The sequence below is a fragment of the Ovis aries genome, chromosome 21 (genome assembly GCF_016772045.2).
Source record: "Ovis aries strain OAR_USU_Benz2616 breed Rambouillet chromosome 21, ARS-UI_Ramb_v3.0, whole genome shotgun sequence".
Lineage (NCBI taxonomy): Eukaryota > Metazoa > Chordata > Mammalia > Artiodactyla > Bovidae > Ovis > Ovis aries.
The window spans coordinates 9,961,186-9,977,244 of NC_056074.1; the positions used below are offsets into that span (position 1 = coordinate 9,961,186).

Consider the following 16,059-nt stretch of genomic DNA (forward strand, 5'->3'; position numbering starts at 1 on the left):
ATATTTATACTAAATATAAAGGTGTGATAATTTTTATATTATATAGTATATTTTAGTATAAAACATTAAAATTTGTCTTAAAGCTGTACAACAGAAAATTTAAAAATGGCTTTATTGTCCTAAATCACTTGGTTATAAAATAATTGAAAAAATAATAGAAGTTGGTTTTTTTCCCCCCAAAGCAGGATGCATTAGATTGCACTCAGCTTTCAGGGTACAAACTTGTCTAGGAACAGAATGTGAGTTCACAGCACTTCTGCCTTTTTTTTTGTTTAACATTGCTTTGCATTTTAGAGAACAAAATGTATCAGTACCATTGAATGTTTTTACCCCAAGTAACCTCCAAAAGGAACTTAAAAAAACATAATAATGATTACTGCTTGGAATTTATCCAACTATAAAGATGACATCAGCACTATGCAAACGGAGCCCCAAGTAGGTATTCTGTTGTTTGGTGGTTGAGATAGGAGTTAAAATTTTTAGTCACTTTCAAATATGTTCTTAAATTATTCTGAAAACCCTAGACAGAAATGCCTCAGAATAATCAAATATATCACCTTTTCACATAGCAATAAGGGTGACAACAGAGATTCTCCCTGAAAACCACTGGCATGTATTTTTTAAAATTCCAAAAGTCAGTTTTAAAGAAATGAATCATATCATTTATTACCCATATCAGCAAGAATTGTTTTGGCCCATAAAACACTGTTGAAATAGTATTAAAACTTACCTCCCCTATAGTTCATACTTTTACAAAGAGATATATAATTTATCACATTGTATTTATGGTATCTCCAAAAAAATTACTTATTTTCTTCTATTTATTTTTTTATTATTTTTTAAATTTAAATTTATTTATTTTAATTGGAGGCTAATTACTTTACAATATTGTATTGGCTTTGCCATACATCAACATGAATCTGCCACGGGTGTACACGTGTTCCCCATCCTGAAGCCCCTTCCCTTCTGCCTCCCCATACCATCCCTCTGGGTCATCCCAGTGCACCAGCCCCAAGCATCCTGTATCCTGCATTGAACCTGGACTGGCGATTCATTTCTTATATGATATTATACATGTTTCAATGCCATTCTCCCAAATCACCCCACCCTCTCCCTTTTCCACAAAGTCCAAAAGACTGTCCTTTACATCTGTGTCTCTTTGCTGTCTCGCATTCAGGGTTATTGTTACCATCTTTCTAAATAGAAAATGTGAAGAGGAGTTAGAGATTTTCTTGCTAATAAAAAGTACTTGAAAATCCTTTGCTAAAGACACCATAAATGAAAATATACTTTTAGCAAAAAAAGAAAAGAAAAAAAAGAAATTCTCCCTCCCTGGTCTTTGTTATGACTCCTCTAGGATTTCAAGCTATAGTGCTTTCTTGCTAGTCCTTTAAAATAAAACTGTCCTGAATTAATACACATGTAATTTACTTAGCAATCTGAAGTTCTATTTAAATCGAGGACAGGTCTAATTGTTAGTTCTTCCCGGCTGACTTCTTGATGTTGGCTATGGTGCCTGATCTACAAAAGCCTGAACATTCTTTCATTGATTAACATTTGTCTAAAAACATATATTCATAGGTGTCAGAAAGACAAGGCACATACAAAAATAATATCCATCTACCCCCCTTATCTTTGTGTTCGGCTTTGGCAGAATTTTTAATATCTGAGAAAAACCTCTGACAAGAGAGAGCTAGGTACATTTTAACTGATGGCATTCTGTGCATACTTTTCAGAAAACACTGTCCAATGTAAATGCAATTTTTGGAAACTCAAGAAGATTATAAGAACAAATTGATATGAACTGCATACTTAGTAGGTTATAATTATGTCTTATCAAAAGCTCAACTTTTTAAATCCTTTATTCTTTAGAAATATGGTAATTGTCCCCTTTCCTGTGTAGTTAATTATAAATTTCAGGAAGAATTAAGTCAGCTAAAACTCTTCACTGTTTTTTCTTTGTCTCTATGGTAGCAGTGAAAATAGAAATGAATTGCTTTGATCTGTTTCTGAATGGCATTTCTTTCCTCAAAGGATGGGCCTTATTTGGCAGACCTGAGATTTTAGATATTTTTCATTAGCTGTTTATTCAAACGAGGTGTTTTTTACAGATGAAGTTTAAAATGTGTCAGGAAGAAAAATGTAGCTTATTTTGAAAATCACAGGCTTTGTTTCCACAGGAGTTTGTAGTTTATGATATAATAGATCTGTCAATGAAAAATATTCATTGACTATGGTAGTAGATAATGTTCAAAGTTCCTTTCTTGCAAGGAGAAAAGTACAATTGTAGTTCATTTCGCTTGTCTCATCTTATTATGTCAGTAGGATGCAGTGACAGCATGCAAATATCAGTGTCATTTAAAGTATTTTACAAGACTGGATTTTTAATCTTGTGTTTAGAAGCTTAAATTACTCTATTGAATCTAACTCTACGTAGCAATAATTCAACTTTGGAGATTTCTAGAGCTTCAGGGATTATTGGAAGATGTTTCCACAAAATTCTATAATATATTTCTTAGAAATATTTACAGACCAATTATTTCAAATATGTGATACCAGACTGCAGAGTCAATTCTAGCTCCCAAATTTAGTCATCCTAAAACTGTTGCAGTATTTCAGATGTTCTTTCCAACTTAAATTGAAAACTTAGATTTAAAAATCCTGATGTGTGTAAAGTACTTTTGTATAAGCGGGAGACCTGGGTTTGGTCCTTGGGGTGGGAAAATACCCTGGTGAAGGGAAAGGCTACCCACTCTAGTTTTCTGGCCTGTAGAATTCCATGGGCAGTCCATAGGGTTGCAAAGACCCAGACACGACTGAGCAACTTTCACTTTCATAGTTTTTCTCATTTAGTTTTCATAGTGAACATGTGAGATCTGTGAGATACATATTATTTTATACTTGGGGTGAGAAAACAGGTTTAGAGAAGCTAGTGGGATAAGGGGAAAATCTCTGTTTAATAAGATAAATATTAATCTTATTAACTTATATGGAGCAGGAAACAGCAACCCACTCCAGTGTTCCTGCCTGGAGAATCCCAAGGATGGGGGGAGCCTGGTGGGCTGCCGTCTATGGGGTCACAGAGTCGGACACGACTAAAGCGACTTAGGAGGAGGAGGAGGAGGAACTTATATGTCTCTAATTAATAAATTTATTTTATTATATAAATATACACGCTTACTCCTTGGAAGAAAAGTTATGGCCAACCTAGATAGCATATTCAAAAGCAGAGACATTACTTTGCCGACTAAGGTCCGTCTAGTCAAGGCTATGGTTTTCCAGTAGTCATGTATGGATGTGAGAGTTGGACTGTGAAGAAGGCTGAGCGCCGAAGAATTGATGCTTTTGAACTGTGGTGTTGGAGAAGACTCTTGAGAGTCCCTTGGACTGCAAGGAGATCCAACCAGTCCATTCTGAAGGAGATCAGTCCTGGGATTTCTTTGGAAGGAATGATGATGAGGCTGAAGCTCCAGTACTTTGGCCACCTCATGCGAAGAGTTGACTCATTGGAAAAGACTCTGATGCTGGGAGGGATTGTGGGCAGGAGGAGAAGGGGACGACAGAGGATGAGATGGCTGGATGGCATCACTGACTCAATTAAATGTGAATCTGAGTGAACTCTGGGAGTTGGTGATGGACAGGGAGGCCTGGCGTGCTGCGATTCATGGGGTCACAAAGAGTCGGACACGACTGAGCAACTGAACTGAACTGATATACACTTCTTATTAGAATGTATATTGGACCCTGGGTTAAATATATTCCATTATTATTTTATATAACCCTTCTAATAATCCTGTAAACTGGGTATTATTCTCTCCACTTTATGGATGAGAAAACTGAAATTCACAGAGTCTAAGAAACTTATTCACAGAGCTAAAAAGTGACAGATTTAGCATTCTAAATGTGGATTCTAAAACAATGGATTCCTCATTGTTTTAAATGCTTTCTTCCACTGCCTTTCAGGATAAATAATTTAATGTTAGAATGAACTAACAACTCACTTCAAGTACCTGGCATCTAATAGTACTCAATAAATATTATTTTATTATGGACCTGGGAAATGCCTTCTTCCAGGGCCCTGTCTCCATTGATGCCGTAAAATAAGTTACAACAGTGACTCTCATATATAATAAATATTTAAATGTGGTCTGCTTTGAACAGTCAGAGCTTATATAACTCATCATAGTTAATTTATCCAGGTGTCCAAATGATTAGAAAATATTTTCACATGGCATATTTAATCCTCTTATGTACTGGTTAGCACCTCTGCTAACCCAGGCAAATGCCTGCTTGGAGAGTCACAAGAGATTTTGGAAAACGTGATCATGACTCAGCATTGCCATCACTGTCTACTGAAAAACTCTCTCTCAGCATTCAGCATCCTTTGGAGAATGGGTCAGCAGCATTTTTCTCATTTCCAGAAGAGCTGAATGCATGATTTTCCAGCACGATGTCAATCTTACTAAGGATTTCTTCAGACACTAGTTAGGCCAAGTCATTTTAAACATCTTTGACACCTGAGAAAATACTAATAAAAGGAAGCAAGTACGAAGATAAGCCCAGGAAGGGATAAAGTTGAATATTGAGGAATTAAGCACAAAATTTAATGACAAATGGTAATGCTGACCTTGAGTGGGTTTATCATCTGTAGTAGATATCTTGAATGAGCAGGATGTAGTACTAGAAATCTTATTTGGGCTCTCTGTTGTTACTTTAAAACTTCTTAAATCAGAGTAGAGTTGATGAATGATATTGTGTATTATATGTGTACAATACAGTCACTCACAATTTTTAAAGCTTATACTCTGCTTACTGTTTGTATACAACGTTATCTATATTTTCTGTATTGTACAATATATCCTTGTAGCTCATTTTATACAAAATTGTTTATTTAAAGCTTCTTAGTGTCAGTGATCCCTACTTTGGTCTCTTGTTGAAAACTCAAGCAGCCTATGACTTTCCAGGTACTTGCAAAGAATTAAAAGCCCTACAGTCACTTAAAATCACAAATTCAGCCTCAATTAAGTAATTTAAATTGTCCAGTCTCAAATATTAATTAGAACTCTGAACACTTTTCTTGATTAAATATTCTCTTTTTCTTACTATGGGGTCTTCAGATAGAGTGTCTGCTTTGAGGTAATGCTATAGGTAGGGCTAGGTGTTTTTTTTTTTCTTCTTTCTCATTTGCTAGTTGGTTATTGATCCCTCCAGGTTTGAAGCATGGTAGGGAAATTTTAAAAAAGGAGAACAGAAAGTTATTACACTGGGATTGTCATATTTTTTGCTCTCTGAGCCTGACATCATCATAATCATAATAATAACAAAAAGAAAATAGCTGAAGCATATGTAATGTTGATTATGTCTAGAAATAATTCTAGGCACTTGTATTAATTCTTTTAATCTTCATAACTGAGACAAAGAGAGTTTAGCAATAGACCCTGGGTCATCACTGTTGTGGGTCTTAGGGAGTTTCTCTTTCTGGGCCTGCCTAAATTTCCTGTGGGTTTACCCGGGTGGTTTACTGGTAAAGAATCTGCCCACCAATGCCAAGAGACACAGGTTTTGTCCCTGGGGCAGGAAGATCCCCTAGAGAAGGAAATGATGACCCACTCCAGTATTCCTGAGTGGGAAATTCCATGGACAGAGGAGCTTGGCAAGCTATAGTTCATAGGTGACAGAGTTACACATCTTTATGGCATATTAGGAAACTAACTGGATGAAAATCTATTTCTTTAAGTACAATTATTTATATACATATGTATATACACAAACGTGTATGTATGGATGAATGTATACATACACCTTATATAGCTCTATAAAATCAATGATTTGAAGGTATACTAAGAGTTGTCTTTTTCCCCCAATTTTTTGAAATTTATATAAATATATTGAAGCATATATTACTCAGTTCAGTCACTCAGGTGTGTCCGACTCTTTGTGACCCCATGAATCACAGCATGCCAGGCCTCCCTGTCCATCACCACCTCCTGGAGTTCACCCAAACTCATGTGCATCGAGTCAGTGATGCCATCCAGCCATCTCATCCTCTGTCGTCCCCTTCTCCTCCTGCCCCCAATCCCTCCCAGCATCAGGGTCTTTTCCAGTGAGTCAACTCTTCGCATGAGGTGGCCAAAGAATTGGAGTTTCAGCCTCAGCATCAGTCCTTTCAAAAACACCCGGGACTGGTCTCCTTTAGGATGGACTTGTTGAATCTCCTTGCAGTCCAAGGGACTCTCAAGAGTCTTCTCCAACACCACAGTTCAAAAGCATCAATTCTTTAGCGCTCAACTTTCTTCACAGTCCAACTCTCACATCCATACATGACCACTGCAAAAACCATGAACAGATGGACCTTTGTTGGCAAAGTAATATCTCTGCTTTTGAATATGCTATCTAGGTTGGTTATAACTTTCCTTCCAAGGAGTAAGCATCTTTTAATTTTATGGCTGCAGTCACCATCTGCAGTGATTTTGGAGCCCCCAAAATAAGGTCTGCCACTGTTTCCACTGTTTCCCCATCTATTTCCCATGAAGTGATGGGACCAGATGCCATGATCTTCGTTTTCTGAATGTTGAGCTTTAAGCCAACTTTTTCACTCTCCTCTTTCACTTTCATCAAGAGGCTTTTTAGCTCCTCTTCACTTTCTGCCATAAGGGTGGTGTCATCTGCATATCTAAGGTTACTGATATTTCTCCTGGCAATCTTGATTCTAGCTTGTGCTTCTTCCAGTCCAGCATTTCTCATGATGTACTCTGCATACAAGTTAAATAAGCAGGGTGACAATATACAGCCTTGATGTACTCCTTTTCCTATTTGGAACCAGTCTGTTATTCCATGTCCAGTTCTAACTGTTGCCTCCTGACCTGCATACAGGTTTCTCAAGAGGCAGGTCAGGTGGTGTGATATTCCCATCTCTCTCAGAATTTTCCACAGTTTCTTGTGATCCACACAGTCAAAGGCTTTGGCATAGTCAATAAAGCAGAAATAGATGTTTTTCTGGAACTGTCTTGCTTTTTCCATGATCCAGTGGATGTTGGCAATTTGATCTCTGGTTCCTCTGCCTTTCCTAAAGCCAGCTTGTACATCTGGAAGTTCACGGTTCACATATTGCTGAAGCCTGGCTTGGACAATTTTGAGCATTCCTTTACTAGCGTGTGAGATGAGTGCAATTGTGCATAGTTTGAGCATTCTTTGGCATTGCCTTTCTTTGGGATTGGAATGAAAATGGACCTTTTCTAGTCCTGTGGCCACTGCTGAGTTTTCCAAATTTGCTGGCATATTGAGTGCAGTACTTTCACAGCCTCATGTTTTAGGATTTGAAATAGCTCCACTGGAATTCCATCACCTCCACGTTCATGGCATACCTTTCTCTGGAAGGCCCTCTACTCCTCCTTTCACTCCTAAAATCTTCACTAGAAAACTGAAGTATCTTCTCTATAAAGCCATACCTGACTCAGCCATTCACAGTTCAAGAGTCTAGCCTTTGGCCTCAGTTTCTCTGCACCATTTTTCAGGGTCCTTGCTCATCCCTTACTCCTGACCCTAAAAATGAATGAGATGGATCTTTTTCATCTGTTCATGTCACATTTTATTTATATCATATGGTATACCATATACCAGCTTTCATGTTGCTTTATAATTTCATGTTTATTATTGGCCCTTTTCCTTGGATCAAGAACTTCTCTAGAGATAGACTGAGTCTTGATATATCCTTATTTCTAAATAATACAATAGCTAACTTATTAATGAATGTTTGTTGACTAAATCAATAAATGAATGAGTAGACCTAGTTTTTAATCCTGTTTTAAAAGTAACATGTTGCATTATATCTCCTAAAATATTGGGTGCATTTAAGAGAGGATTTAAATTTTAGTATTTCTAAATTTTGTTATCTCTGTATATACCAAGCATGTATGAGAAATGAGTGGCTGAATAAATAAGTGAAGAATATGTGTATAATACTATTATATGATGCTTCTGAACACAGGAAAAAGTTCTATGATTATGAGAATCATTTTATTAAGAATAGAACAGCAGAGGTTTTTAGTTTTTTTCTCTCCTTTTAGAAGAGCATGCTGTTTTGAATGAAGCATTTAGGTCAAAATTTTATTTGGATATATCAATTCTTATTCTACCACACACAAACTTGTTCTGAGGATTAAATGACTAAAATGTCACTTTGTTATTGTTGTTTAGTTGCTCAGTTGTGTCCAACTCTTTTTGCGACCCAATGGACTGTTGCCAATGGGCTTTTCTATCCATGGGATTTCCCAGGCAAGAATACTGGAGTGGGTTGCCATTTGGTTCTCCAGGGGATCTTCCTGACCCAGGGACTGGACCTTCATTGGCAGGCGGATTCTTCACCACTGGGGAAGCCCATACAGGCACTTCAGTTCAGTTCAGTGGCTCAGTCATGTCTGTCTCTTCGTGACCCCATGAACTGCAGCACGCTAGTCCTCCCTGTCCATCACCAGCTCCCGGAGTCCACCCAAATTCATGTGCACTGAGTCAGTGATGCCATCTAGCCATCTCATCCTCTGTTGTCCCCTTCTCCTCCTGCCCTCAGTCTTTCCCAGCATCAGGGTCTTTTCAAATGAGTCAGCTCTTTGCATCAGGTGGCCAAAGTATTGGAGTTTCAGCTTCAACATCAGTCCTTCCAGTGAACACCCAGGACTGATCTAAACTTAAAAATACTGTAACAAATGTAAGCCTCTGATACACAAAAAATTTCTACTCTCTCTGGGGATGGAATGGGTTGAGTAAAAAATCTTTATAGCGTTTTCTTGAAGTTCTTTGTGGTTACATATTTATATAATCAGTCTGAGATGTAATTGTCCAGCATATTTGGCTCATTTGCTCAGGATATTCTGGAATGAAATATGTGAAGATAATTAAAGTCAGAAAAAGACAACCAACGAAGATGAGAGAGCTGTAGACAGCATAGTATTTTAAAAAGACTGAAACTCAATGGATAGTTTTGTCTCTTAAGAAAACATGTTTTTTCGGAGTTAGCTTTTGAAATCCCTAAATTCTGGTCAAGTCATATATCAACAGTCTAGAGGCATAAATATCCAGTGTAGATGGATGAGAGGGAGACGGAAAAGTGAAAGCTGTCTTTAGGGTAATTTGTCACCAACTTCTACCTTAAACTCCAACTTGGGGAGATAGACTGGCCATTGAGGGAATTCTAATGTTTCCTCTTGATTTTTGACCTAAGAATTAACATGTATACTATCATGTAAGAAACGAAGTGCCAGTCTATGTTTGATACAGGATACAGGATGCTTGGGGCTGGTGCATGGGGATGATCCAGAGTGATGATATGGGGTGGGAGGTGGGAGGGGGATTCAGGATTGGGAGCTTGTATACACCCATGGTGGATTCATGTCAATGTATGGCAAAACCAATACAGTATTGTAAAGTAAAATAAAGTAAAAATTAAAAAAAATAGAGAGGGATATATTTAAAAAATAAAATAAAATAAAATAAAATGAGTGCAGATCCTTTTTTAATAGAATGCATTAAATTTATGTATTAAAAAAATAGACTAGAGAGTGTCCTTTCACCTAGTATTTATACTGATTATTGCTGGCCTTCTAAAGGGCTGTGATGTGCTGTGCTTAGTCGCACAGTCGTGTCTGACTCTTTGTGACTGTAGCCCGCCAGGCTCCTCTGTCCCCAGGCTCCTTTGCCTGGGGATTCTCCAGGCAAGAATACTGGCATGGGTTGCCGTGCCCTCCTCCAGGGTATCTTCCCAACACAATTATCACACCCAGGTCTCCTGCATAGCAGGTGGATTCTTTACCTTCTGGGCCACCAGGGAAGCCCATAGCCAATAACCCCAAACTCTGTTTTGTTGCCCGCATTAAATATTAGAGAAAAAAATACTAAAGATGGAGAAGGAAAAATTCTAGGAAAAAGAGAATTTTTAACCTTGTTCTTCCCTAGCTGTGACAGTTCCCATGACCCATGTTAGATTCTGTCTTCTTTAGAAGTAGAGTAAAGGGGTAGGTAAAACCTGAGGTTGGGATTTTCAGCAAGGACACTGGGTGGAAAACTCTTGTGAGAGTGTTTGGTCCAGCAGCTCTTAACCTTTATTATCATGCAAACTCACAGAGAAGTAACCATATCCTGTGCTAACAGTGGATTAGGATGATAGAGATCCTCAACTGGAGAGTGTACCTCTTTGGAGGAGGAAACAGATTAGATTATTGGAAGGAATATAGGTGGCTGTGTTCTTCTCCGGTGGCTCAGCTGCAAAGAACTGCCTGCCTGCAACTCAGGAGACCAGGCTTTGATCCCTGGGTTGGGAAGATTCATGGAGAAGGGGATGGCAACCCACTCCAGTATTCTTGCCTGGAGAATCCCATGGACAGAGGAGCCTGGCAGGCTGCAGTCCATAGGGTCAGAAAGAGTCAGACATGCCTGGAGTGACTGAGCACGCATGTGGCACTCGCATGGGTAGATTAATGAGTGGGTCAGATAAAATCCTCTCAGTTTACAAGTGAGAAAAGTGAAGTTTGAAGTGTTAAAGCAACATTCTCAAAGTTCCACAAATAGATTCATGGAGACACTAATAAAATCTAAGATCCCAACTTCTATTCCAATCTTATTTTTTTCTGGTTACACACTATAGATTACAAAATAATACATGTTTTCATAGCATCTGTCTTCAGTAGGCCTTTTTATGTTATCTGTCCCTGTGTGATCATATTGTTAATTTTTGTAATTAAAGCACTGATTAACAATATGATCACACACTGTGTGTGATCATATTGTTAATTTTCATGGTTAAAACACCAATGTGTGGTGGTTCAGTCGTTAAAGAAACCTGCAATCCAAGAGACCGAGGTTTGATCCCTAGGTCAGGAAGATCCCCTGGAGATCGGAATGGCAACCCATTCCAGTATTCTTGCCTGGAGAATTCCATGTACAGAGGAGCCTGGTGGACTACAGTAGCCCACGGGGTCGCAGAGAGTCTAACACTTTCACTTTCAAAACACCAATGGGAAGGCTGTAATATCTGAAACTCAGGTAATAGTGAGACAAGAAACTCAGAAAGAGTTCTATCTTTCTTTACTCCATGGTATATATCCATAGAAGTTTAGACACTCCTTATTTATGCCCCCCCATCACGTTTTATGCCTACTCATATTCCTACATCTAAGCACAGCTCACTTTTTAAATTAAATTTTGCCTCTTTACCATCTGCTCCATAAAAATATATATTATCTAGATATAAAAAGGGCTTATTAGTAGTACTATTACTACTAATAACTATTATGAATTACTACAAAAGACACATTCTTCACCACTAACATTATTTGGTATGACTTCTCATAATTAGAAATAATAGCATTTTAATAATGCTTTCAAATTTCAAAAAGCTTATCTTTATATGTAGGTAAATTATATCTATCTGACTTATCCTATCAGAAAAGGAAAATAAAATTGTCCTTTTACTTTGCATGTCCTTTTTCATAAAGTCCTTGCAAATTGTGATAGTTATCGGAAGCAAATCTTTATCATCTGAGAGCGGTCCTGTGAATTAGTACATGCTGAGTCACTCAGTCATGTCTGACTCTGTGAGCCCATTGACTGTAGCCTGCTGGGCTCCACTGTCCATGGAATTTTCCAGGCAAGAATACTGAAGTGGGTTAGCCATTTCATTCTTTAGGGGCTCTTCCCAACCCAGGGATTGAACCTGCATCTTCTGCACTGGCAGGCGTATTCTTTACCAGTGAGCCACCTGGGGAGCCCTGTGAATTAGGCAAGATACTAATTCTGTTTTACAGATGTGACTACCAGACTCACAGCACCTCCTGGCAGCAGGCACGCGGTAGAGCTTAGCTTGAAATTGTGGTCACCTGACACCAGTCCAGGGTACCTTAAATACCCTGTTGGTACTTTACGTCCTATTTTGATTTAAACAAGAATACTGAGCCTGGAGATTGATGATCCAAGTATTTTTATGGTGACTTTATCAATAATCACTCAGACAGCATTTCAGAGTTTAGTGATGCCTTAAAAATAAATCACCTAAATAAAGGTTGCTCTGAAAAGCTTACAAATCAGAAAGTAAGATTCTTAGCACAAGTACTGAATCCAATACTTTGTTCAAGTTAAATTAGACATGTTAGGATCATTGATAAGATGAAATCATGTTAGTTGATGACGTGTCTTAAGCTCCATTAAACAGAAAATGAAAAATATGAGCTTCTCATAGAAGGAGCATGCATGGGCTGCAGAGTCAGTCAGATTTTTGCTGCCATCTCAGTTATGCTGCTTTCCTGTAGGATAACTTATAGATGAGTTTCTTACCCTCTGTGAGCCTCAGTTTTCTCTTCTGTCAAATGGGCGTAGCAATACTTCTATCCATATTTGTTTTAGTAATGAGCGATAAAATACTGAATCCAGAATAATCTTTAGCATATTTAGTAGTTCAGTAAATCACATATGTGGTTTATATGATTATTGCTAATATTGTTAGTAATTTTTATGTGTTATACTTGAGTGTGCAATAAAATAAAAATAAAAGTTTTGTTATAATCATTTCCTCCCGCTTTAGCACTAATCAGAGCTCGTATTACAGGATGGAGCTGTATTGCTGGTTAAAAGGAAGCACTTCATTTTCTCTAAAAGGCCAATTAGCATTGAATTTATAGGAGTTACAACAAAATAATAGGTTAGCCTGAGACATTTCTTCTGTATCTCATAGTGAAATATCTCTTATATGAAAAGTACTGCCTGGCAAATGGTTTAGAATGTCAAATATCTGTGCTCCTGGTTTCAGTTCTTGGCACCTCAGTCTCTGATCTGACAAGAAAGGCCTCTAAAATCTATCCTGTCCAACTCTACTTTCTCTGGTTCTATGAACTGCCCTAGAGAGATCTTCACTACTAGTTCACAGTCTGGAAGGGGAGACAAGTAAACACATCTTTCTGTTACTTGGCTCACGTGGTCTCACAGGAATACAGGATGTATCAGGGTCTTCGGGGAACCCAGAGGAGAAACCAGGTCTGCCTCTGGCTTTGGAGGCTTCTCAGATGGTTCCCACTGGGATCTGAAATGCCAACTGCTGAGAAAGCCTGATTCCAAAACCCCAGGATTTAGAATAATACAACAAAGCAAAGAATAGTTTCTTGGGCCTTGATAAGAGTAGAAATAACATACCTCGTTTCTTTCAGCACTGCACCAAAAAATCATCCTCAAAGATTTCTCCTGTACTTGTAAATATGGCAATAAATACGTTGATGATAAACCTATCAATGGTCTATATTGCTGCACATAGTGTATAGAACATAATATCAGTTTTATTTATTTGCAGCAAAACCAAGGCAAGTGTCCAGCCCAGAATTGTTCGGTGGAAGGTCCTGCTTGGATGCCTGTTCACCACTGTACTGTAAGTGGCTTGGATTATTCTAAGAGTGGCCAGGTTAGGAGATAATTATTTTTGTATTTTGGAACAACCTTCATGGAATGTGCTGGAATACACTCTGAAATTCTAGACTTCAGCAGACCTTTTGAAAGGAGAAAGAATGTCTCCTCAGAAAGCTCTTCAGTATAAGAAACACCTGTGATTAAGGATTGCATGTATTTCTTTTTGGAGTGAAAGAAAATTGCAAAAGATTTGTCTAAATGGATTATTGATGGTTTACAATTGAATAGTCTTTGAAATGAATATATTTGCCCATTTATTTTTCTCAGTAGCTGCATGTTCATGAATACTTGATTTTAGATGCCTTAGAGAAAGATTCTTTCTCTTCTTCCATTCTTACGTTGACTGTTTAATAGTGATGAGTACACAGATTTGCAGTTTTCAACTCTTCGTGTTATAATGATAGACTCTGCATTTGTGTGAAGTCTTCCATCACAGAATTTTCAAGTGCCTTAGAAACAAACATGTACTATGTCATTATTCCTGTGCAGCAAATGGAAGCCTTAAATGCCGAGGAACTAAGGACAGTGCACGAACTGTAAGTCTGGGAATAGATTCTGGACACCCTGCCTGTCCTTTCGTGAACTCACTCTGCTAATCTGTGCTCTGAATAAGTGAAGAAAATGACCGATTCATATGATTCTCTCTTATACATACATTGCCTAATAGAAAGCACAGTGGTTCCTCTGGGAACTGTGTGCTGTAACTGACAGTTTGCATGTCATGAAATAATTTGTGTGTGATGAGGACAAAAAGTTCAAAAGTTCCTTTTGAGACATTCCCCTCATTTGACCCACCTTGCAGGCAGTGTAAAGTGATATGTGGAACTCTTTAATAAATACCCTCATCTTTTGTTGAGGTACAGGCTTCTGAAAGGCGCAGCTGCACTATCATAGCATGACTGATGACTGTGTTAAAAGGCAGTAGGTCTGGGGGAGCCTGCTTCTCACACAGATTGTGTGAGAAAATGGAAGCTTGTCTCTTTGTCTTTTGTTTATCTGTGGGAGATGAGATGGTGGGGTCACCTTTAGTGAAGGAGAGATGATGGTGGTAAATTTTGGAGGCATTTTTGCAGTGTGGAGGCAGCTCAGACTTGCTCGAGACTTGCTCGAGACTTGGAGAATAAAAATGTCACACTTTTGTGAGCAGATGGTCAGAAGGGAGTGTATGCTTAGGGACTCTGCTGATGCCAGAGAAAAGATGAGCTTTAATAATTCTATTTCTTCATCAATCACTGCTTTTATTGTTTCCCTGATGATATTATTTCACAGTTACTGATTTATATGTGTGTTTCTCCAAAGAAATCATGTATTCTTCAGGGTCCTAGTATACCTACATCTAGGTAAATTCCTGAGTTCATGGTAGGAGCTCTGTGAGTGTAGATTTAATAAATGCATCTTCAATCTGTTGATTTCCTCTTTATAATATAAGCTTCAGTAAATTTTTTGCAACCCTCATATTTCTTGCTGAAGAAGAATAAATATATATTTTACCTTCTTAGGTGGTTTCCATTTCTGACTTTCAGGTATCCTTTTATACTTTTTCCTTAAGAGTGTGTGTTTTGAGGAATTTTGTTTTCATACTAAACAAAATTTTGTCATTTGATTCAGCTGTGCCAGGCACTATGGCAATTGCTAAAGATGAAAAATAAGTAAGATAGTGATTGCATTTTATCAAACACATTCATGTATTCCAGTTAATAGCTGATCCTCCAGTATACTGATAATTCCAGCTCCAAATAAAATAAATTTGACATTCTAGTTATTTTGTATAGTCTTAAAACTGCAGGAAAATCCATTATTAGAATTCTGTGTCTTATGGTTTAACAAAACAGTTGAGCCTTCATTATTGCCTTGGAGTTGGACCATTGAGGATCTGAGAATCCCAGATTGTCTTCCTGCTGTAGGACACTAAAGATCAAATATGGAGATGACTACACTTAAGATCCTTCCTGAAGATCACAAGTGTGAAGGCCCAACATTGAAATCTGATGTTCAGTTCTATGGTTAGGTAAGGGCATCAAAAAGATGTTTCTTCTTGCTCCTGCTTTAGAATTGGGAGCTGCTGTTTACATAGATTTCCTTTGCCATTTACTTAAAAGTAATAGTGAGCTGGCCAAGAGGTTCATTTGGGTTTCTCCATATGATGTTACAGAAAAACTTTTTGGCCAACCCAATACATCTCCTACTGGGGCAGACACTTTCTGCAGGAATTCTGCAACCCATAATGATTCTACTTTCTCCGTTCAGTAACTCCTTTCTGCAAAGGTAGGCACCTCACGGCCGTGTTTGGGCTCTCTGAGTCTGTCCCGGGCCATGACTGACTGATCCAGAGCTAAATATTTGATTCTAGGTGAGCCAGTTGGATTCTGTTTCCTGGGTAGTTGAAATCTGTACCAGAGAGATATGAAACTGATAGCCATCAATATTGAATCATATGAATGACAATAGTTTGGGAAACATCCTGTGAACCTCAGTTGCTAAAATTCCTTGTATTTGCCCTTTGAGGTTTTGCTTACTCAAATCTCTCTTTGATTTTGTGAAAAGGTCCCAATAATCTGCTGATAACCAGTAAGTTACTTTTTTCCATTAAGTTATATACATTTTTTGTTGATACCGTAA

At 38.0% G+C, this 16,059-nt stretch overlaps 1 protein-coding gene across 21 annotated transcripts in view; it reads left to right on the forward strand.

The window, feature by feature from the left end:
* The window catches only part of DLG2 (discs large MAGUK scaffold protein 2), a 2,369,976-nt gene that overhangs the window by 500,779 nt on the left and 1,853,138 nt on the right, over positions 1-16,059 (forward strand). For all 21 annotated transcript variants that reach the window (XM_042238120.2, XM_060403917.1, XM_060403919.1 and 18 more), the window contains one exon: positions 13,328-13,402. In XM_042238120.2, the coding sequence (XP_042094054.1) occupies positions 13,328-13,402 (75 nt within the window). The remainder of the gene's footprint in view (positions 1-13,327; positions 13,403-16,059) is intronic.